This window comes from Trichechus manatus, unplaced genomic scaffold, assembly GCF_000243295.1.
Source record: "Trichechus manatus latirostris isolate Lorelei unplaced genomic scaffold, TriManLat1.0 scaffold00030, whole genome shotgun sequence".
NCBI classification, from domain to species: domain Eukaryota; kingdom Metazoa; phylum Chordata; class Mammalia; order Sirenia; family Trichechidae; genus Trichechus; species Trichechus manatus.
Genome location: NW_004443966.1, coordinates 17,405,085 through 17,429,785, shown reverse-complemented (window position 1 = coordinate 17,429,785; position 24,701 = coordinate 17,405,085). Strand labels below are relative to the sequence as shown.

General features: G+C 44.9%; 1 protein-coding gene across 2 annotated transcripts in view; it reads right to left on the bottom strand.

Annotated features, from left to right (window-relative positions):
• The window catches only part of THSD4 (thrombospondin type 1 domain containing 4), a 677,983-nt gene that overhangs the window by 37,832 nt on the left and 615,450 nt on the right, over positions 1 to 24,701 (bottom strand). For both annotated transcript variants that reach the window (XM_004374710.2, XM_012555081.1), the window contains 3 exons: positions 15,846 to 16,021; positions 12,532 to 12,628; positions 7,724 to 7,999 (listed from right to left, as the gene is read on the bottom strand). In XM_004374710.2, coding sequence (XP_004374767.1) covers positions 7,724 to 7,999; positions 12,532 to 12,628; positions 15,846 to 16,021 — 549 coding nt within the window. The remainder of the gene's footprint in view (positions 1 to 7,723; positions 8,000 to 12,531; positions 12,629 to 15,845; positions 16,022 to 24,701) is intronic.

Genomic DNA, 24,701 nt, shown 5'->3' with positions numbered 1-24,701 from the left:
CCACAATGCCTCACCTACCCTGAACATCTGACACCCTTGCTGCCTGGCAGCAAATCTTAGAGGGAGCAAAGAAGGGGAGTCCCTGGGCTGCTGCCATTTGTAAATATGGTTTATGTCACATGGAAGAGAGAAGGGGTTAGGATTCACAGAGAAAGATGGGTTAGGGGACTTCCCTAGGACTTCACAGAACAGATGGTATCTGAACTAGATGCTGGAGTGTAAGCAGGAGTTTGCAGACCAGATATCAGCAAATGGTAAGGAAGGCAGCTTTTTACATTAGTGTGAATCACACAGATTTGGGTGGAAGTGGGGCAAAATAACTGAAACCTTTGGATATGGGTGTCTCTCCATTTATGGCTGGTACAGAATAGATAGAGACCTTTTGTATGACCTCCTGGATGAGTAAATGTCATCTGAGCAATGAACAAGGGTCTCCTGGGTAGTACAAATGGTTAAGTGCTTGGCTACGAACCCAAAGGTTGTAGGTTCGACTTCACCCAGAGGAGCCTTGGAAGAAAGGCCTGGCGATATGCTTCTGAAAAGGTCACAGACATTGAAAACCTTATGAAGCACAGTTCTACTCTGACACATATGGTGTCGCCATGAATTGGAATCCACTTGATGGCAACTATTTGTGTATGTGTGTGTCTGTGTGTGTGTGTGTGTGTGTGCAGTGAACACAGGACCTTGTGAGCATCATGAAAGGTAGGCTGACAAGTGGCACATGCTGTTTTCCTTGTCCCATTACATCCAATCTGCAACACCGTGTGGTCTCTGGACAGGGCTACGTCTCACCCTGCTGGAAAGACTGGACCCAGGCTACCATTAAAGGCGTGAAATGGAAGAGAATCTTCACCTGCCACCTGGGATGTAAACTTACGTGACGAGAGTTTTCATCCTTTTAATGACTTTCCCTTGCTTTTGCCTAGGGTTGAGTGTATCTGGTTCCTTTAATAGGCATCACGTCACCACTAAATAGTGGAATATTTCGGTCGTAATACAGTTTGATCTTGGATTTCTATATAAATCATGCTTCATACTGCTTACCTCTATCGCGCCTCAGCCATGTTCTCACTAAAATGATTTTGGCCTCAACACATGATTACCTCAAGCTTTCTGCCTCTGTCAAGACACATTCTAAAGGTATTTAATTTCTCTCACAAAGCTTATATAAAAGAAGTTGGTCCAACGAGTCTCCAGTCCACAGTCTTTGCACATGTATTAAACACACACAATAAAACCTCCATAAATCAGCACTCTGGTTATCAGGTCATTCTGGAACTTGCCAAAGCCCCAAGCAAGAAGAGCTGCAGCCCCTTAGAGGCACCAAAGACCTAAATTCTATTCTCAATAGCTTCTAAGCCAAAGCTCTTATGAAAAAGATAAGTTTCAGAAGCAGTTTTGAAAGATTTTTTTCCGTGTGCTAATTATGGCAGTCAAAGGTTCTAAATTTTATGCCCTCAAACACAAGTCTCAAAAAAAAAAAAAAACAAACAAAAAACAAACAAAAAAAAAAAAACAAAAGAAAAAACCCCAAACCAATACTCTGGCATCACATCAGTTTCCCAGCTTAGAGAAACTCCCTTGAGGACACAGTCTTTGTTTCTATAGTACCCGCCCTGGAAGAACAGTTGGCTTAGAGGCACAGACAGGACTTTGCTACAAAAAGGAGGCTATCACCATATATACTGAAGGACACTACAGTTATACAGTTCATGGGAGTGTCCTTAGCATCAAGCACAATGTGATGGCCATGGACATGGGCCACCCAGACCCCCATCAAGGGAGGACTCTGCCCAGCTGCAGGGAGTGTGGTCAGCAGGTGGCCACCAGCTGTTAGCTCCTTCAGGGCTGCCTCAGCTGCAGGGAACTGCCTCATCTGAGGTGACGCCCGTCTGGAGTCAGCCCACACCTGGGGCCTGTGCAAGGTAGGGACATGAAGGGCTGGCCATCTTGGCCTGATGTGGGACACTCTGGTGGGCGCTATTCACTATACAGCTCTGCCCTGGGCTGGCGTAAATTTTGTTGGGCTAGCATTTGGGTCTGACTTTTCTCTCTGCCAGATGGGCTTCCTCTGTCTTCCTTTCCCAAATGCTGATTCCTAATGTCCATCCTGCACCCTGAATTCCATCTTCATGTCTGTTCTGGAGAACACAACCTGTGACACACAGTGTGGACACTTTACACCAAAACCAAACCAAACCAGCTCTGAGTTATGGCACCCCATGTATGTCAGAGTAGAGCTGTGCTCCATGGGGTTTTCAGTGGCTGATTTTCAGAAGTAGATCTCCAGGCCTTTCTTCCATGGCATTGCAGGGTGGACTTGACCCTCCGATTTTTTGGTTAGGAGCTGAGTGCGTTAACCATTTGTGCCACCCAGGGACACTGGACACATCATAAACCCGTTGCCACCGAGTCGATTCTGACTCATAGCTACCCTACAGGACAGAGGAGAACTGCTCTATAGGGTTTCCAAGGCTGTAAATCTTTACGGAAGCAGACTGCCACGTCTTCCTCCAGCAGAGCGGCTTGGGGTTCAAACCACTGACCTTTCGGTTAGTAGCTGAGAGCTTAACCACTGTGCAACCAGGGCTCCTTGGACACACCATAGGTGCTCATTAAAGGGGAAGGAGCACCTAGCATGGACGGGGCAGAGAGGAGAGGAGACCTGCGTTCCAGCCCTGCCTCTGCCGCCTGGTGGTTCCAAGCTCGTAGGAGAGAAGCAGCGCTCTGAGCACTAGTTTCCCCATCTGTCAATAGGAGGTGAGATCTTTGTCCTGCTGCCTCACAAGCTGGTGTGGAGTTCACCTGGAATAACACACGTGTGGAAACTCCCACGTGATTTAGGAACGTGAACACTGTGCTGAAGGGCATTTGTATCATGTTACGAAGAAGCAGCTCAGAGGTGTGAAAAAATAAGATGCTGGAGATACGTGAAGACTTCTGCATCTATAATCAAGGGGGCCTTGAGACGCCGAGCCTCTGGCTTGCCTTGTACCTCTAATAAGTAGAGGGGGTACTCGGTCCAGTCTGGGAGTCTAGAGAAATATGCTGGAGGGGTTGATGGAGGAGCTGAACGGATAAGAGAGAACCAGCTGGGGGAAGAAAAGGAGCAAGGGCGTTCCTGGCAGTCGAGCAGCATGAGCAAATGTCTGGGGGTGCGGTGCATTGCAGAGCGTCTGGGGGTGACTGTAAGCAAGGAAGTGTTCCTAGAGCATAAGATGCAAGGGGAGTGGAGGGCAATGGGGCCAGAGAGGGGGCAGGGTCAGCAGGGCTTTGCTGGAGTTGATTCTGTAGCCTACAGACACGGCATGGCAGGGCAGTGACGGGGGCAGATGTGCATCTCAGATGAATCCCTGGCAGACTGTGAGGGTGGACTTCAGGAGGCAAGGCTGGACTCCTGCTGCCCGAAGAAGGGAGGGCAAGAGGGAGAGACAGAAGGAGCCAGGCTCTCCACTCATTTAGTAAGAGGTGAGGCCACAGAGGGCGCTGTGCCATGGGGCCGCTGACCAGGGGATCCAGGAAGCCAAGCAGACTTCTCGTCGGGCAGAGGAGCTGAGTCTGCTAAGTTCACTTTGGGACATACTGACTTTGAGGTGTCTTTGAACCTTCAACTACACAGTTAAAGGCAGTGGTTGAATATATGATTTGGATATCTCACGAGAGATCAGGGCCAAGAGATGACAGTTAAAATAATGAGAAGGGATGAGCTTTCTCCAAGGGGAAAATGCAGAGAGATCAAATCAATGATCCAAGTACAAAAATCCCACCGAATGACCTCGTGAGGCCCTCGCAGAGGAAGCAAACGAACAAGAAAACCAAACCGATTGCCACCGAGTTGACCTTGACTCCTGGCAACCTCACGTGTTACAGAGTAGAACTGAGATCCATAGGATTTTCTTGGCTGTAATCTTAACAAAAGCAGATCGTCAGGCATTTCTTCCGTGGTACCGCTGGTTGGGTTCAAACAGCCAACCTTTAGGTAATAGTTAAGTGCAAACCACTTGCGCCCCCCAGGGATATGAAAGGTCTGAGGGGTGAGAGTGTGCTCTTACAGAATTAGCGTTCCTAATTAGGGAATTTCTGGAAGCAGTATGGGGCAGTAGTGTCAAATGTCACAGAAAGGTCTAATAAGATACAGCCTAGAAGTGTTCACTGGATTCTGCAACAGGGAGCCATCCGTGACTGGAATGGTTTCGGTGGTGTGGAAGGAGCAGAAACCCGACTGCAGTGGGCTGACAGCAAAATGGGGACAAAGAAAGGGGGCGGTTAGGAGAGAGAGAGGGCAGGGGCTGCAAGGGGCTGCAGGATGAAGACACTAAAAGAAATTAGGAAGGGAACGACTTGAACATGTTCATGAGCCGAGGGAAGGAGCTGGTGGAGAGAGAAGACCAGTAGAAGATGTGAGAGGACTATCACTGGGGCAGGCACCTGAGGGGCCCTGTGGAGGTGGGGGGAAGGGCGGAGTGTACCCAGAGCAAAGGTGCAAAGGTTGGCCAAGAACTGTATGTGGAAAGATTGCGTCTCCTCCCAGAATGGAGAGGAGAGGGAGGCTGGCTATTAACGTGAATATGTCTGTATAAGTGTGTGTTGAAGCAACCACCTCTATGTCCTCATTAATTAGGAGGTGAAGTCTTTTGCTGAGAGTGAGTGTGGATGGGTAGGGGTCTTGAGGAGAGCTGTGAAGGTTGGAAGGAGGAAGATGGGAGCGGAAGGTGCTGAGAAAGAAGAGAAAGGATTATGGGGGATCCTGAGGGCTGCCTGACGGCTGCCTGAGGTTGGAGAAGGAGGAACTGAGTGGCATCAATGTGCAAAGTTGTGTCCTTCTGGCTAGCAGTGCTCAGCAGCCCGGGAAGATAGAGAAGCTGGACTGTGATGAGAACGTAAAAATAAACTCAAACTGGGAAAGTAACAGTCTGCTTAGCCCTTCATCAGACTGGGGTAACAGACACAAATAAGGTAGCTACAAGGTTAACAGAAACAAATTTTCTCCCAAGGACACACTGCAGCTGGATAGCGTCGTAATGACCTCCCTTCTCTGAGTGACCATTGTTTTTGTACTCAACTGAGAAACCTTGTTCTCTAAAACCATAGGCTATCAGCAGTTTTGCTGTTCGAAATTACATACAGAGAAGACATCCCATGCACACCTGAGGACCGAAGTTTCTTTGAAACAGAGATGGCAACATCCATTACCAACCCAGGTGCAGAAGTTCAGTTAAGGGGTTTCTAGACCCCACATTCTGCATCTATCTTAACTTTGGAGTGTTGAAGGAAAAAGGACCCTGGGTCCACTTTGCAGTCCAGAACTGATATTAAGAGTTCAGCTGCTAACCAAAGGGTCAGTAGTTCGAATCTACCAGCCACTCCTTGGAAATCATATGGGGCAGTTCTACTCTGTTCCATAGGGTCGCTATCAGTCAGAATTGACTCGACGGCAACGGGCTATTTTTTTATTTTTATTTTTTTTACACATAGTCCTGCTTTGCTTTAAATCCATCAAACTATGGCTTCCCTTAAATTTCACTTAAACTCTACCCTTCTCCCAAATCCTATAATAACTGTTTTCCTTTGTTTGGAGAGAGCCCATGGTTCCTCTGGTGTGTGTTCTCCCTTGTTGCAATGAGTTAATAAACCTGACTTTGTTGGACTAGAGGTTCGTCCCTGGTGGCTTTAGGTTGATTGGGCTAAGATAATGGGACGAATCCAGGATTGAGATTTTACTAGGTGTTAGGGATTGTATTGTGTACCGCCAAAAATGTGTGTCAACTTGGCTAGGCCATGATTCCCAATATTGTCTGGTTGTCCACCATTTTGTGATCTGATGTGATTATCCTATGTGTAAATCCTAACCTCTATAATGTTAATGAGGCAGGGTTAGAGGCAATTATGTCAATGAGGCAGTACTCTATCTACAGGATTAGGCTGCATCTTGAGTTAATCTCTTTTGAGACATAAAAGAGAGAAGTGAGCCGAGAGGAGAAGGATCTCATTACCACCAAGAAAGAAGAGCCAAGACTGGAGCGTGTCCTTTGGACGCAGGGTTCCTGTGCTGAGAAGTTCCTTGACCAGGGGAAGACTGATGACAAGGACCTTCCCCCAGAGCTGACAGAGAAAGAAAGCCTTCCCCTAGAGCTAGTGCCCTGAATTCAGACTTCTAGCCTCCTAAACTGTGAGAGAATAAATTTCTGTTAGTTAAAACCATCCACTAGTGGTACTTCTGTTATAGCAGCACCGGATAACTAAGACACTGAGGGAGCATGAAAGGGAGTTGTGAGTGTTAATGAATATAAAGCTAATTAACTAAGTAACACTCCAAGCCCCAAAACATAGTTTTTCTCAAATCCTTAGATTTGAGGATGAGTTTCAACTAGCATTTGTGTAAATCCTCCATAACTTTGACGAGGCCGACAGCCTCCGGGCACCATTACCAACGCCTGGTTTATAAGTAGAGTAGCATGAGCCACCTCCCCTTCTAACTGGTTTCTCCAGATGTTTTTTAGGCAGTCAGTCAACTTCCTGCCCACGGTAAAGAAAAACAAGAGGCTGGGGTCGCAGACCACAGGCCCAGTTAAGATCCCATCAGGATGCCCTGACATGCGCAGAACCATCAACCCTATCCTCTTGGTGACCCTGGAACTTCTCTCCCGCTGGATGGAACCAAACTTTGGCAGCCCAAGATTGGGGGAAGATTTTCAGAGGTGAAGGGTCCGAGCCTAAGATCTGGTTTGAGAGACTCCCCCCTCCCCCTTTTGGACTGAGTGAGAGCAGACGACGGAACCACCCCGGGGACGCCTTTGTGGGCCAGACCAATCAACAATCTTGCTCCTTCCCCCCAGGATCCTTCCTCAGTTTTTGCCCCTAATAAAAGCTGTTTTGACTATTGTTCAGGGAGCCATCTTGGTGACCCAAGTCCTGGTGTGCGCCTTCGCTTGGCCAACCAAATAAAGGTTCTTTTGCTTTCACCCATTTTGTGTCTCTACAGCCACACCGAGCGAGGACCTGAGACCCTGGTAGCATTGACTTGTACACAGACTATTAGATATGGAAATATGTGAGTGTATTCTGTCCTTATTACAGCGCATATGTGTACACCAATATTCAATACAGCACTGTTCACAATAGCCTAAAGGAGGGAACAACCTAAATGTCCATCAATAGATGAGTGAATAAACAAGATGTGGTACATACACGCAATGGAATATTATCCAGCCATAAAGAGAAATGAAGTCCTGCTACCTGCTAGGACATGCTGAGTGCAATAAGTCAGACAGAAAAGGACAAACATTGCATGAGCTCACCTGTAGGAAACAGGCAAATGGATAGAGACTAACATTTATTAGTGGCTACTGGGAGTGGGAGGGAGGGAGAAAAAGACGTCATTGCTTAGGGGCACTGAGTTTCTGTTAATGGCGGTGGAAAAATGTGGAAACGGATAGTGGTGATGGTTGCACAACATGATGAACGTAACCGATCTCACTGAATTGTGCAGGTAAAAAATGTTGAATTGGCCAATGCTTTGTTATATGTATGTATCTCAATAAAACAAAACAATAAAACAAAATATAGCTGGGATACCTGGATTAAAAAAAAAAAAGGAGCATATGTCACACTAATGAGCCACCTCATGTCAGGTCATGGAGGTGAGGGCCTTCCATGCCCCTCAGGTCCACACATGCTCCGGGGCTCTGCAGGGACCCTCCTGCACCACACACGAGCTCACCTTTCCCGCAGGTCGTCGAGCATTCTGTGGTCCCCAGCTGCTTCCAGTTGTGATCCCGGCTTCTCCGCGGGGACTGTGGTGCTGGTGGCACCAAACTGTCTGGCCGATGGGAAGAAAACCTATCTGGCTGCCTGACTGGGAAGGTTTGGGTTGATTCCGAGGTGAATACTTCAGGTGCCTCGCCGTGCACACCTTCCTTCTGCTCGCTCCTCTCTTTCTCTTCCCCCTCGTCCTGGCTCCTACCTTCTGGCGCCAGCTGACCATTCAAGGCTTCCCCTAGGGAGAGGCAAGCACAAGTTCACAGAGAAGCAAGATCAGCTTGGACACTGAGTCGTAAAGAGGAAATTGCTTCAACATCAGAAATTACGTAGCATGGGGAGACCATTTCCAATTTGCAGCAAATAAGCACATATATCTAAAATACGCAGACACCGATTTCCTTAATATTCAAAACATTATTAAAATCATTAAGAAAAAAGATAATCATCTCAATAGAAAAAGCAGGCAACAGAGAGGCCGTACACATATAAAGAAATACAAGCAGCCAGAAGTCACGGAAAACGCTCAACATCACTCATAAAGAACTACGGATAAAAACTAGCAAGTCTGAAAACCTTGCAATTCCTAAATCCCTTGTTGAAAGCGCAAAGAAACAGTAGTCTCATACATTGTAGGTGAGCTCACAAACAGAGGCAAACTTCTGGGGGGCAATTTGGCAATATCTATCCAAATTAAGGAACCCTGGTGGTGCAGTGGTTAAGCACTCAACTGCTAAAAAAAACCGCTGAAAAGTTGACAGTTCGAACTCACTAGCCATTCAGAGGAAGAAAGATGTGGCGTCTGCTTCCATAAAGATTACGGCCTTGGAAACCCTATGGGGCAGTTCTACTCTGTCCTATAGGGTCACTAGGAGTCAAAATTGACTTGACGGCCATGGGTTTGGTGGTTTTGGATCCAAATTTTAAGTGCATACATCCTTTGACCTAGCCATTCAGTTTCTAGGAAATTTATCTTATAGATATGCTCAATCTTTCACTTAAAGCTTTAAGTGCAAAGATGACCACTGAGCATTACTTGTAATAGCGAAACACTGGAAGGGACCGCTGGTTGAAACAAATGATTCTACAAACGCGAATGGGATACGATAACATTTTTGAAAAGAATGCCGGAAGTCTGTATTTTCTGACACAGAGGTGGGTTTCTGATACAGTGCTCGGTGAAGGAAAAAAAGCACAGTAGAATTCAATTCGTACAAACACAAGCACAGATGTGGCAGGACACTTTCTGAGATATTGGTTTGTGCTTTGTTCTCTATCTTTGTGCTTCAGCCTCCCGTCCTCCCCGAGTCAGAACAAGGAGCCAAGCCCTTGGATTTTCTCGCCTCAGGATTTTTTGTAGCAGAGAAGGCAACAGCTCTCTCAAGCTGCTGTCAAGTGTCCGCTTGATATCAACAGCTCTTGGTTGTACAGTAAAAGCTTGAGCTGTCAGTGAAGCTAACACGGATGTTTCTGAGAGGGCCCAGCAGAGGGGGCTGAGGAGGGAGGGCGAGGGAAAGGTGCAAAGTGCGTTTTGAGAGGGAGAGGTGTTCCTCAGGCAGAGGAGCGGCAGGAGTCTGAGGTCTTGGGTTTCCTGAGCACCAGGGAGCCTTCCCTGCGCCAGGCAACATCCAAGGGGAGTCCATACAAGGGTGGGATGGGAGGTTGACTCCCAGCTTCTCCCAGCATTCCCAGGCCCCCAGTGCGGACTAGAAGAAGCAGAGCCCTAACCTAAGGTCGCATGAGGCTGCTCCTGTGGGCACCTCAGAGGAGCCAGTATGGACCAACCACCAGAGAATGAGTCTATCCAAGGTTTTGGCCTGTCTAAGGCCCTGGGATCTTTGCTCATACCTAGGGTGTGTATGGGGAGCCCCTAAACTCGACTGAGACTGAATTTTCTACCACTTTTAAAGAAGGTCTCAGTTGAAGTTGGATTTAAGTGGACTTATGGTAAATAATGAGATGCAATGTTTCCTGTACACTTGGGATTGGAGTCAAAGATGCAAATTGGCCCCATATATGTTCATATATGCATAGAAAGGGGCTGGGCAGAACCCCACGGCACCATTAAGAGAGATTCCTCTGGGAAGCGGGATTGGGGTAGTTGCTTTTTACTCTGCATATTTCTATTTTGTTTGAATATTGTTCAAGCATGTATTACTTTAACAGAAAATATAAAAGGCGGCAGCAAATTCTAGAGTTACTGTAGAACACAGTTAAAACTACTCAAGCTTTCTTCATTCTTTAGTGCTTTCTTACTTAGCTGGCTCATTATAGCACCGTGTGGTTTACAACATTATATGCAAACTGAACAAACAGAATCGAGGCCAGGCATATCGACAGAAAGGAAACGGCTCAGGATGTTATTAGACAAAAACATTTTTTAACTTTTCCAAGTACCTCGTATGTACCAGGCACTGTGCTAGGATAGACACCTAATTTATTCAAAACCCAGCCTCCCCACTCCAAACAAAAACAAAAACCTTTGAGGCTGGTTTTCTTAGTTCTATTTTGTAGCCTGGCCAATGTGTTCAGAGAAGGCACGGACTTCCCTGAGGTTGCACAGCACAAAAGACAGATTCCAACTCTGGCCTCCCGACTCGGTTGACAAGGAGGATGGAGCTTGCTTCAGAATGCCACCTCTCACCAACTTTTTACAGCTGACCCCTTCCTGGCCTGCCCTGGGCCAGCAGTGTATCCCACAACCTCCATGCTACTCCTTACCTGAGAACCCATTAGGTTTGTTATCAGTCATCCAAGATTTTCTAGGACATCCTGATTTCAAAGAGTCTGTCCCATTGCCCCGTAAGTCAACATCAGACCCTAGAAATGCCAATATTTCGCCACCTAAACTTGCTTTCTCAGACTGTCTATTGCTCCTGGAAATGGCATAAAAATTCTCTGTTGGGCTGACTGTGTTGACTTGGAGTTTGGCTACCTACCCACCTCGTGTGCTGGGGACACACCTGGCTGTTCTCTCCAGGCAGCCAGGTGGCTCCTCCCCGACCAATGACAATCAGATCATAGGTTATCCAGTCCACAGCCCAGGAAGGAGGGACAGGCCAGGTCTTGTATCTGCCCTTTTACCCATGAGGACAGGTATCAGACCAGGTAAACCTCTGGGCAGTATAACAAGTCATACTGGTTGGCCTGAGGTCACTGCCCAGATGTAGGACCTGGACAAGTAACTTAATCTCGCGAAGCTTCCACTTCCTTCCTTTTAAGGTGAGGCTGATCATAGTACCTCTCTCGGAGCGCTGTTGTGAGAATTAAATGAGTTACCTGGAGGGGCGGTGGTTAAGCATTTGGCTGCTAACAGAAAAGTTGGCAGTTTGAACCTACCCAGGAGCTCCATGGGAGAAAGACCTGAAGATCTGCTGTCCTAAAGATTACAGACTAGAAAACCCTATAAGGCAGTTCTACCCTGTCACATGGGGTCGCTAAGAGTTGAAATCAACTCGATGGCACCTGACAACAATCTATATAGAGTGCTCAGTCCAGTGTCTGGTACATGCAATGACTCAGTGTGTGCCAGCTATTATTACCATTAACATATTGGATGACCGTCCAGTTCTAAAGAAAAAAAAAAAAGAAAAAGACAGTCCCACTTGAGCAGTGGGCTCCATCGTCATCTGGTAGGAAAATATGTTCCATACGCAACGGCAACCAAGCAAAAGTGTCTCTGCTGTCTCTAAGCAGAGCCCATCCTGAAGGCCCACCCTGAAGGCCCAAGGTGGATCGTTACATGGGAACTCATTACTCTTTCCCTATTGGTCACAGTATTATTAACAGAAGTAAAGAGTGATCCACGAGAAAAGGCATATGGTAGACAGAACAATGGCCCCCAAAGATGTTCATCTTTTAATCCCTGGAACCTGTGAATATTACCTTATAAGACAACAGGGATGTTGCAGATAACATTAAAGTTAAAGATCTGGAGATGGGGAGATCAGGCTGGATTATCTGGGTGAGCCCAATGTAATCACAAGAGCCCTTATAAGAAGGAGGTAGAGAAAGAGAGAAAGAGATACGATGATGAAAGAAGAGAGTTAGAGTCAGAGAGAGACGTGAAGATGGAGGCAGGGGCCATGAACCAAGGAATGCAGGCAGCCTCTAGAAGCTGGAAAAGCAAGGAATCAGTTCCCCCCTAGAGCCTCGGAGGGAGTGCAGCCCTGCCAGCACCTTGATTTCTGCCCAATGAAACCCATTTTGAACTCTGACCTCTAGAACTGTAACACAATAAATCTGTGTTGTTTTAAGTCACTAAGTTGAGGTAATTTGTTACAGCAGCAATAGGAGACTGCTGTTGTTGGGTGCCATTGAGTCGATTCCGACTCATGTCAACTCCATGTGACAGAGCAGAAATGCCCCACAGGGTCTTCGAGGCTGTAATCTTTACAGGAGCAGATCGCCAGGTCTTTCTCCCATGGAGCCACTGGGTGGGTTCGAATGGCCAACCTTTCTGTTAACAGCCAAGCACTTAATCATTGTGCCACCAGGGCTCCTAATAGGAGACTAGTATAAGACATTTCAAAATGCTGACCTGGAAAGACAGACCCAGTATGTTCACTTCATGTTCAAATCAGGTGAATGAAACACTCTTACCAGCGAAGGCTCAAAGGGTGAAGCATCCCCTGATATCAAGGCCCATTGACTTTGAAATATGTTTCTGGGGGTCTTCTCTTTGTTGGCTGAGAGACAGACGCAGAAGAAGAGAAAGGGCTTTAAAAGGAAATGACACAGGGTGCTTGGAAGTATGACAAGGGATTTCACCTGGTCTCCTGTGAGGTGGCACCTGTGGGCTGATGGCGTTGGTCCCCATGATGACATACTCGTAGTGGACTCCTGGGTTAGGCTGCTGGTGTATCATCTGTGGACACAAAAGTCAATGTTAGTGCACTCAGCACACCACAATCCTCTTTCCTGCTGGCTTTGGTTTCATGGTATAAGTAGCATTTCCTATAAATAGTCCATGGGTGGTGTAAACAGTTAATACGCTCAGCTGTTAACTGAAAGCTTGGAGGTTCAAGTCCACCTGGAGGCACCTTGAAAGAAAGGTCTGGGGATCTACTTCCAAAAAATCAGCCATTGAAAACCTTATGGAGCACAGTTCTACTCTGATGCACATGGGGTCCTTATGAGTTGGAATTGACTCGACGGTAACTCTTGTTTTTTTCAAATCTATAAACGAGTGGGTTGATTCACTTGTAGTAATATTAGTGAACCTGTGACAAATTAAACAAAAGTTATTTCTAGATGACTTGTTGTGATTTGCTTTTGAAGAATCAAATACTTAATCTTGAGAAATTCAGAAGAAGACTAGGCGATAAGTCAAGATTTTGTAAATTTAAAATAGGAAGAAGGGAGGACGGTAGCAGAACTTTTGTGTTGGCTCCCAGCTATCTTAGGGAAGATTAAGAGCTTAGATCTTCTCAGGGCTCTTGAAATGTCCAAAATAAACATGTTTACGCTACAGAAGAACCTGTTTGAACTCTAGGTGGTGAGATGGATTCATGCAAAGGACCAGCACTATTTGGCATCCTTCAGGTTCCTTCAAAGTCCACCATTTGACCTGTGATGCTGGCTCAGGAAAGTCTCTCCTCAACCCTCTCCCTGGTCGGCTCTCTGGGACTCTCCTCCCTCTCACCCATGGAAAGCCTCAGAACAACAGAGATGAAGTCAGGAAAACAGATGTAAGGGGAGTTAAGTCTCCGTAGATCGTATTCTCTTATGAACCAATGATAAAAACACGGCAGCAGGCAAGAAGCTGCATAGAGCTGTGGAAATTGCTGAACACTGTTTGAGACAAAAACAAAAAAGCAAAATAGGCTTGGCCCAGCAGAATGACTCCTCCCTATTGGCTGTGAAGGAGCTCTGGTGGCCCAGTTGTTAAGACCTTGGCTGCTAACCAAAAGGTCAGCAGTTCGTATCCACCAGCTGCTCCTTAGAAACACTATGGGGGAGTTCTACTCTGTCCTATAGGTTGGCTATGAGTCGGAATCAACTCGACAGCAACGAGTTTGGTTTTTTTTTTTTAATTGGCTGTGAAAACAAGCCCTGGTGGTACAGCGATTAAAGCGCTTGGCTGCTAACCAAAAAGTCGGCAGTTCGAACCTATTAGCTGCTCTGCGGGAGAAAGATGTGGCAATCTGCTTCCATAAAGATTTATAGCCTTGGAAACTCTATGGGGCAGTTCTACTCGGTTCTTTAGGGTTGCTGTGGGTTGGAATCGATACGACAGCAGTGGGTTATTGGCTGTGAGGAATCTCTGGGTGGTGCAAATGGTTACTGAGCTCAGCTGCTAAACAAAAGGTCGGAAGGTCGAGTCCACCCAGAAGTGCCTTGGAAGAAAGCCCTGGCAATCTACTTCAGAAAAATCAGCCATTGAAAACCCTATGGAGGAAAGTTCTATTCTCACCCACATGGGGTTGCTAGGAGTCAGGGTCCCTTGGGCCTAAGACTTCCTGGTAGCAGCAGGGTGGTAGCTAAATGGAGCAACAGAATGAGAATCTGGATGTAACTATCAGACTGGCAAGGAGACACTGTCACAGCTGTGATATATTCGTCTCTCCTGTTAACCAGCTGTGTAACCTGGAGCAAGTCCCTTAATCCCACTGCTTCTGCTTTCTTCACCTGGAGAAGGAGGAAGTTAGAATCACAGCTCATCTCTTAGGTCCTTACTAGCGACGAGTCTCTCTCTGAGTCACTACGGCATGGGTGGGTCCTGCTTGGCTCCTGAGAGTGTCTATTCTTTCCATTCATGCCATAATCTTGGACCTGACTTGTGAAATGGGGCCGACAGCCTATAAATTACCCAAAGGCAGGCAGACATGAGACCCACTGGGCTGCTTATATTCCAGGAACGAATACCAAGTCGTTGGTGTTGAGGATGGTCGGTGGTCAGCAAAGAACCCCTGGGGTATGCAGTGGTGTGACCTCAGGTTCCTGCTGCCTGTCCCTAATCTACCACTCATTTGGTCTAAGGCCGGAAACCCTCCTTCCCCTCTCCTTGCTTCTTCTGCTTGAGCACTTGGCAATGCAAACCTCGTCCTATTTATGAAATTACTGTTGGCCACCATATCCTAGGCCACCCACAGTGGGTCTTTAACAATCTGAGTTTTTCCCTGATGCCATTAGAAATTTAGCCAGAGTCAACCAACTGGACAGTCTAAAAATATATCCAAAATTAACTACAACAAGGCTTCCTTTATAATTTCTAGTCCATGAACCACTAAGCCTAAGAGGGATAAACGTGTGACTCAATAGTTGGAGAGGTAATGACAATGTAATTAATAATATTTATAGAAGTCTGGCACAACAAATATAGGGGGACTAGCATGGCTTTGGGGACAGAGATAGTACGTGTATTTATGGGTGAGCTCATTCTTTTCATCACAAAGTTATTCTGAGCTTTTATGTCTTGTCACCTTTTATTTCCTAATCTTTTAAGAAGATCTGGATACTAATGGTTTCTTTAAAAAATAAGAAGCATTTTTACCTCTAGGGCACCTTAATATTTTAGTTTCTTGTAAAATAAACCAAAGTTGTGTTTTCTGCGAAGCTGGGAACTTCTAGTAAACCTCTAAATTGTTACTCCAAGCTTTATTGTGTCATCTGGAACACTCTGGAGTTCTCGTTTCTTCATTTGCTTTAATAGAGTTCAAAGAGGGCTGGCAACTGTGAGCAGTCTTGGCTGGCTTTAGGCATTTGCCTTCTTTTGCCATGAAAAGAAAACACGCCAAATTAGCATTAGGAGGAAAGGGCATGGAGGAGCTCCAACCCTCACGAAATAAAGGCCATGTTTTGCCTCTGATTTGGTTCAACAAGTAAAATTGGTTTTACTGGGTCAATAAACTCTGAGAGTAATAAGCATCCGGTAGAGTTTAAGAACTTCTGTGAGGTTAGGTACATTCAGAGGTAAATGGCACAGAGTGATGCCAAGCATTCAAGGGGCACCTCAGACAGGGTCCGCTCAGGTGATTTTATTGAGCATGGGCAATGGTTTGCGGCCTATTTTTTCTAAGCATCATCCCTAGAAACAGCAGGATACACAATCCAGAGAACAGTCTAGAAGCATCCAAACTCACATAGACATCCAAGATCTCATTAGTGGGACCTTCCGCCAAAAAGGACTCTCCTGCAGTGCTCGAAATCTCATTTGGACGCTTGTAGGTGAACATCGTCCCTCCGCCCTCGTATTTCCCAGGCCGGTCAATTGCCCAGTTCCCGTTGATGATGGAGCGACCAGAACGACTTCGCAAGGCTGTTGAGAACAATGAGACAGTTCCTTGGGTGAGCTCAGAACATGCGCAAGAAACTGATCTACGCCCCCCGTTGCCGGCTTATTCATTCATCAATTCCTCCTTGGCCTCCACAATGCTCCAGGCACTGATCTAGGTACCAGGGTACGATTAGGCAGTTGGATCACATCCCCTGATGTGTAATCACATCTTCAACCCACTCCAATCCCTTCTACCACTTGGATTCGGCATAGAAATGAAGGGTGGGGGTGGGTAGGAGAGAAGGATTTGGAAAGTGGGAAGGGAGGGAAGAAAGAGGAGCCTGATAAGGGGCGGGGGAGGGAAACTAATTTACATTATATACCATTACCTAGGTGAGAGGTGGCATATTGGCAGCCCATGAGCTGATTTTGGCCCAAAGATGGGCTTAGTTTGGTCTTTGTGATTTTTTTTTTTAAAAGAATAATTAACACCAAATTTAACAATTAGGAGATTTCACATAAAATTTAGAGTCCTAGTTTCTCTCGAAAAACAGGAAGACGTGTGAACATTGGCTCCACGTTCCCTCATGGCGCCTTTAGATGGGGCCTGCATACTCCAGTTTGCCCCAGTCTGCACCACTCCCTATTACTTCCCAACATTGACGCTAAGCCTCAGTTACCATTTATTATATGCTTGCATTGTTATTTTTCTTATAGAATAGAAATTTTCTTGTAATTCCTTCTACTTGTGTCTCTATGAAAAGTGGCAAAGCTAGAGATAAACCAAGAGGGCCATGTGATTTTCTCTGACCTGGGCAGTGTCACTCATTTATATTACCTTCCTGTCTTCTGTGGGTATTTGAGGCTGCGACCTGTGTTAGATGCTTTCACAAACACCATCAGAATTAATTCTCACAACAACATTGCTAAGCAGATGTCATTTTCCCCATTTTTCAGAGGTGGCTCAGCAACATGAGGGAACTTGTTTAAGTACATGACGATGGTTAAGTGACATGTGATTTGGAGCCCCACACTCAGGAGGGAGGTAAGAGAGGAGAAGAAGGGGAAACAACAAGATGTAAGGGTTACTGGGAGAAGAAAGGGCAGTGTCTGAGAGCAGACATTTGGCCACTAAACACTGGGCTCGTTGAAACCCACAAGCCCATGGCTGATCTGGTTCCGAAGACATCCCGTTTTAAGCGCCATGTAGCATACAGACCCTCTGATGCCACAGGCATTTTGTACCTTCACTTCACAGAATTCCAAAATTTATTATTTTACAATTTATTATGGGAAAATTTATACATAAACAAAAGTAGTGAGAGCAGCATAATGAACCTCCATGTACGTATCACCCAGCTTCAGTAATCATCAACTCATGGCTTATCTTGTCTCACTTTTCAAACCCCAGACTTTCTTCATCCTTAAAGTTTTTAGTAGGTATCTCTAAAATATAAGAACACTTTTCTCCCCCCTTAAATCCATTTTCAGCCGTGTTTCTACAATGGGTCTTTCCAGAGACCAGGCCTGCTGAGGCAAAAGCTGCAGGAAGAGGAGGAAGAGCCTCTAGTCTCCTGGTGGCCTTCCCCTGCAGATGGCCTTGCCTGGCTGGTTGGTTGCCATGGCTACTAGGAGACTTTAGCTGTGGAACTTTGAATACTGAGTTATAAAATCAATTCAGCTTATTGGGTGACAAAGAAGGGTCAAGGATGGAGGCCGGGAAGAACAGGTATGGCCACCTAAAATTTTGGCCATTCTCTATCACAAATGACACTTCTTGAGAATGTTCATAGAGTGTCCCCCTTTCCTCACTTCCCACTCATTCCTTAGCCATCTCCCATCTGGCGCCTGCTTCCATCATTCCACTGAAAAAATGATCAGTGATGTCACCAAGACCACCACGTTGCAAAATCCAGTGGGCATTTTCCAGGCCTTCTCTTACTAAACGTCTCAGCAACATTTGGTCTTACTGACCACTCCATACTGTTTGAAACACTCTTCCACTGGCTTCTGGGACTCCGTACTTGGCTTGCTTTCCTCCTGCTCTCAGGCTACCCATCTGTCTTTTTTTTTCTCATCTTTCTCTACTCAGCCATTAAGTATTAGAGTTCCTGGAGGATCGATAGTAGACCTGCTTCAGATACTGTACTCCTTTCATGGGCAGTGTCATCTATGCCCATGGCTTCAACTACTATATGACAATGACTTCCAAATTTATGTTTCCAGCCCAGACATTTCCTCTGGACCCAGACTTTTCTAATTGCTTACTTGACAGCTTCACTTGGACATCTTGTCTAAGACTGAACTCATCCCTGACCTCTTTCAGTGTTTCTTACCTCAGTAAATGCTACACCATTCATATAATCAAAAACCCAGGAATCACCCTGGACACCACCTCCCTTCCTTATCCCCTATATCCAATTCATCATCCAATTTTATTTTAGCTCCTCTATATTTCTTGAATCCATCTGCTTCTCCTCATATCCATTGTCATAATCCAGGGCCAGGCTACCATCAGATCTCACTTGGACTAAAAACAAACAAACACCCCCCCTTCCCCCCACACCAAACCCGTTGCAGTGGAGTCAATTCCAGCTTGTGGCAGCCCCATGTGTTACAGAATAGAACTGCTCCATAGGGTTTTCTTAGCTGTAATCTTCACAGAAGTAGTTTGCCAGGCCTTTCTTCCACGGAGCCTCTGGGTGGGTTTGTACTGCCAACTTTTAGGTTAGCAGCTGATCGCAAACCACTTATGTCCCCTAGAGACCTTTCACTTGAGTCTAATTGGTCTTCCTGTTTTTCATCTTTTCAGTCAGAGTGATCTTTTCAGAATGCAGAGTTGATCACCTCCTATGGCTTGAAATCCTCCAACGTCTATGGTTCTAGGGAATCTCCACCCCAAAAACAATAGTGGGGCCAGGATCCTGGGTGATACAGTCTAGGCTCATCTTGTGTCACTGTCCCTCTTCTCACTGTGCTCCACTCCCCAGTCTGCTTTCAGCTCATCTAGTACATCATGCTTCCTCCACAATGCTGTTCCCTTTGCCAGAAATCTCCCTCAACCCCAAATCCTATTTATCCTCTAGATGTCAGCTTCCCCAGTGCAGTTTCGCCACACCCCAGTGCAGCCCTGTCTCCTCTGTCACATGCTGTCAGGGATGTAAGATCCTTTCCTTCAAGGCACTTAACTCAGCCTGTAAATAGACCCATCAAGGGCATTATTTGATTACTGTTTGTTTCCCAGTACACTGTAAGATCCCAAAGGGCAAAGACCCGGTGCTTCCTCACCGTGACAGCTCCACTGCCAGCACAGTCTTCATCACATAGGAGGAACTTAGTAAATATTTGCTGAATGGAAGAATACATAGTAGAGAAAGGCAAACAACTCCAAAGAAAAACAGGCAATACATAGAAAACCAAGCACAAATATTCCATGAGCCAATGAAAAGATGCTCAGCCTCAATTATAATTAAAGAAATGCAAATCAAAACAACAATGAATTATTTTTGACCCATCAGATTTGCAAAAAATTTAAAAAAAAATTAATATTGTCAGTATCAACAGGGGTGTGAGTAAGCAAACAGCCGTGACGCCGCTGGTAGAAGTATGAATTGACTAAACTATATTGAAGGCAAAACCAAACCAAACCCAACCCATTGCCATCGAGTCAATTCTGACTCATAGTGACCCTGTAGGACAGAGTGGAACTGCCCCATAGAGTTTCCAAGGAGTGCCTGGTAGATTCGAACTGCCAACCTTTTGGTTAGCAACCGCAGCACTTAACCACTACACCATCAGGGTTTCCATATTAGAGGATAGTTTGTTTATATTGTTAAAATTTTCAATGCCCACACAATTTGACCCAAGAGTTCTACTTCTAGAAAACTACTTCAGAGATACTCTTCTATAAATATACACGTTTGTAACAAGGATATTCTCTGTAGAATTTTTGTAAATAAAGAAAAACTAAAAACAACCTTAATGTCCATCAGTGGAGGATTGTCTTGGTTATCTAGTGCTCTTAGAACAGAAATACCACAAGTGAATGGCTTTAACAAAGAGAAATTTATTTGCTCACAGTCTAGGAGGATAGAAGTCTGAATTCAGGGTGCCAGCTCCAGGGGAAGGTTTTCTGTCTCTGTCAGCTCCGGGGGAAAGTCCTTGTCATAATCTTCCCCTGTCCAGGAGCTTCTCAGTGCAGGAACCGTGGGTCCAAAGGATGTGCTCCACTCCTGGCTCTTGTTTCTTGGTGGTATGAGGTCCACCTGTCTCTCTGCTTGCTTCTCTCTTTTATATCTCAAAAGAGATTGACTTAAAACACAACCTAATCTTGTAGATTGAGTCCTGCCTCATTAACATAACTGCACTGCTGCTAATCCCACTTCATCAACATCACAGAGATAGGATTTACAACACATAGAAAAATCACATCAGGTGACAAAATGGTGGACAATCACACAATACTGGGAATTATGGCTTAGCTAAGTTGACAGACATTTTTGGGGGACACAATTCAATCCATGACAAGGATTAATTAAATAAATAGTCTTACCAAACATTCACACAATGGAATACCATGTGGCCCTAAAAAGAATGCAACAGGTCTGTGTGGGTATGGAAAGATCTCCATGATACACTTTTAAATGAAACAAGGATGTAGAGCAGTGTGCTTGCTATGATCCCATTTGTGTATACTTTTTAATAAAAAGCATATACATACACACAAAGATATGTGTGTATGTATATATATGTGTGTGTGTGTATGTGTGTATGTATACATATGAACAGGTACATGTATAAAATTTTTTAGAGAAGGATAGTAAAATATCTGTTAACATTTGGAGACATGGACCGGCGGTTAGGTTGGGATGGGGAAGGGAGACGTTTATTTTCCATTTTATACCTTTTCACCGCCATTAAAAATTTTTTAGCCACATGCATATATTGCCTTTCTTTAAAGCTTACAACATTTTAATTACTATAAAGGACATGGTATAAGGAGAAATACTCCCGAGGGGTATACGTGGTTTCTCTTTCTATAGCCTCTCCTTAAGATCCCATTCAGAGCATCAAAAGCTCAGAATTAAGGTAGGTTCTGGCTACAATTTTATTGCTCTTAATGACAATCTTGTATAAGAGGTTATTATCTGGAAACCAAAAAGTCCATTAAAGAACCATTTGAAATACTGCATAGGTGACAGCTGCAAGGACCTCCCCAGGAAATAAAAAAGTTAGGACCGAACTTGCGTCTTTGTACCCATGCATTGCCTGATTCCCCTTGAAAGGTTTAGATGAATCTTTAACCACACAATAGCAAAGAATGAAAAAGCCATTTCAGATATTTAGCAAACATGGTCCTGATTCCATACGCCCATGGGTTAGCTTCTGAAAGAGCTCCAAAGCTAGCCACCACCTGGCCTTGCATATTGAAAACAGCTGCATCTGCAATTTGTGTGCCTGTAACCAGTTCCAGGGCTATTAATGGTGTCCAGAACTACCTCACAAAAAGCTGCAGGTGGCTCATGGCTCTTGCTGGAGGGTGTGTTCATTGAAGGTCAAGTTTTGACAAAGTCTGTTTGAAGGGAAACCTCACAGCTATGTCAATAGGAGGAAATCTTGACTTTTACTTGACAGTTGGGTTTTATTCCAGTATTCGTTGTCATTGTTGGGCATTTATTTTTGGCCTAAACCACCAATAATGCCTTTCTCTAAGATTCATGTAGAAATAGCTTATATGTCCAAGTCCTGCTTCTCACACACTTTTATACCAGTCTTCATGCCCATTGTTGATGACCCAGCCATTTCCTCCCACAACCAAATAAAGAAGGTGGCTTCCTTGAAGCCAACAGATTGCTGTGATCTAGATTTCGGTTTCTTCCTTTGAAAACTGAGGGTTAAGTTCCCCTTAGCAAAAAAATTCTAAACTTCTTAATATTTCAGCAGGGGCCCCTGGGTGATACAAACAGTTAACAGGCTTGGCTGCTAACTGAAAAGTTGGAGGTTGGAGTCCACCCAGAGGCACCTTGGAGGAAAGGCTTGGTGATCTAATTCAGAAAAATTAGCCATTGAAAACATTATGGAGCTCAGTTCTCCTCTGACACAGGTAGAGTCACCGTGAGTTGAAATCGACTTGCCAACAATTAAAAAAAAAAAAAAGTTTCAGCAATTCTTAGAAGCTAGCAGGGGAAGGGGCACAAAAAACCCAGCCAGCCCTGCTCGCTGCTGCCTCCAGCCCCGTTCTCTTTATCATTTCTGGTCTAGTCTATCAGATTCCATGGGCGCTTGTACATGGTCACCAACCTAAGTGAGTTTCAGAATGTGTCAGCAAATCTGGATACTCTAAAAATGGCACACCATACATTTCATACTACCACCATAGAGGGGTCTGGGATTTACATCTTCGTTTTCTCTAACATCCAGCTGAAATCTGGCGTTTCCTTCTGATATGAATGTAGGTAATACACCATAGTAGGATTAGCGGTACTGTGACTTTGTTACCAATAGAAATCACATATACACGCATATGACACTATTGATGTTACAGCTATTTCGAAATATTGTTTAAAAACTCATCACTATTTGGAAATAACAAATTATTAGACCCTCCACTAGATCTCGTATTTTCATATAGTAAAGAAGCACATGGTACCCTATAACAAATTTAAAAATATTTTGATAACCGTATTTCAATATAATTGGTTTTCTTTGTACTCTTCTGCATTTCATTTTACGGATTTGAAAACTTTATTCTGAGAAGGAGTCAGCAGACTGCTAAGGGGTCCGGGGTGAAGGGGTCTAAAGTGAAGAACCTCTGGTCTAGGGCTTTATGCTTTTCAAAACTCTGTCACAGAAATGAACTCACATAATATGTATGGCAATCCTATAAGGCAAGCAGGACACATATTATTTTTACTATACAGATGAAATAGGCTCAGAGAGAGTAAATTGTTTGCTCAGGGTCACAGGCTATTATGCAGAACTCAGGACTTGAACTTGGATGATCGGATTCCATAATCTTTCCACTATGCCAGCGGTTCTCCAAGTATGGTCCTTGGACCAGCAGCATCAGTATCACCTGGAAGATGGTGAGATGTGTAGATTTTCGGGGGCCCCGTTTGAGGTGGGCTGAATCAGAAACCCTACGGGTAGGGCCAAGTGCCTGGGTTTAACAAGTCCTCCCAGCGATTAGATGCATGTTCAAGTTGGAGAATCACTGCAATACACCTTTTATTATCTCTTATTTTTGAGTCCTGATCAAAAGGAGGGTTTACCTGAGATTTGGGAGGAATGGTTTCCCTTCTCATACTCTGGCTTTGTCTGGGCGACGGGGTAAAAGCTGAGCAGAGGGAGGTGAAGGGGCCAGCCTAGGGGGTTTGGGGCTTCACTCCACCCTGAAGCCTCTTACCACATTGCCCCCTCCCCATCTGAGAGCATTTAGGATTCACCGAGCTGACTTTCCCAGACATCCCCATGGATTCGGAGTTATCAGCAATCAATTCCAGAGGGCACGTATCATCAAGTGACTTTACACACAAAGCGTAAGTCATTAAGGACTTGACTTTACACACAAAGCGTAAGTCATTAAGGACTTGAATGGTGACAAATCTGGGGCAGGGAAGTGTAAAAGAGAATCTAACTCAACTCAGCAAAAATTTGTTAAGCCTTTACCATTTGCAAGACAATGACTACGTCCACATGCTGCACTGTTAAACTGTGGGATGCTCAGTTTTTCCCACGTTCACATTATTGAAATTGGACGTGTCTTACAAGAGAAAAGTGGTAGCGGCCAGGCAGATGATTCAGTTCTGATGGAGTTGTTATTTCCTGAACACATGTGAAATTGGTCTGATTAAGTCATTTCAGTTGAGGTAACTGCATTGGCAGCCCAACTCATGCTTGCATTTAAAAATTTTTTTTTTTTTAAATTACGATGTAACATACATAGCAGAGTACTCAAATTTAAGGTGTATAAACGGTTTCCTTGGAGTCGACTCTGACTCATAACTCCCATGTGTATGAGAGTGAACTGTGCTCCACAGGGTTTTCAATGGCTAATTTTTCAGAATTAGATTGCCAGGCCTTTCTTTGGAGGCACCTCTGGGTGGACTTGAACCTCCAACCTTTTGGTTAGCAGTTGGGTGCATTAACCGTTTGCACCACACAGAGACTTCATAAGTGTATAGCCTGATGAATTTTTACATTGTATTACACCTATGTAACAACTCCCTAGACAATTTCCAGCCCACCACAAAGCTCCTTTCTGCCCCCTCACAGTCATTATCCCTTCCCAAACAAGTCCCAAAGTTACTGCTACTCTGCCTTCTAACCCCATAGTTTTGCCTGTTTTTGAACTTCATATAAATGGAATCATACAGGATATACTCTTGTGTATATACTTTTACTTAACTTTATAGCCATGATATTTATCCACTTTGTTGCATTTATCAGTAGTTGGTTATTTTCATAGCTATTTAGAATTATACCATACGAATATGCCACACTTTATCTACTTTTTCTTCTATTGATGGACTTTGGGGGTTGTTTCCAGGTTTGGTCTTAAAGGTAGAGCTGCAATAAACATTCTTGTACATGTTTTTGGTGGACACAGCTCTGTTGGGGACTTACCTAGAAGTGACATTGCCAGGTCACAGGGTATACGTATATGTAGTTGTAACAGGTATTGCCAAACGTTTTCTTCAAGTGTTGCACCTGTGGTGGTGGT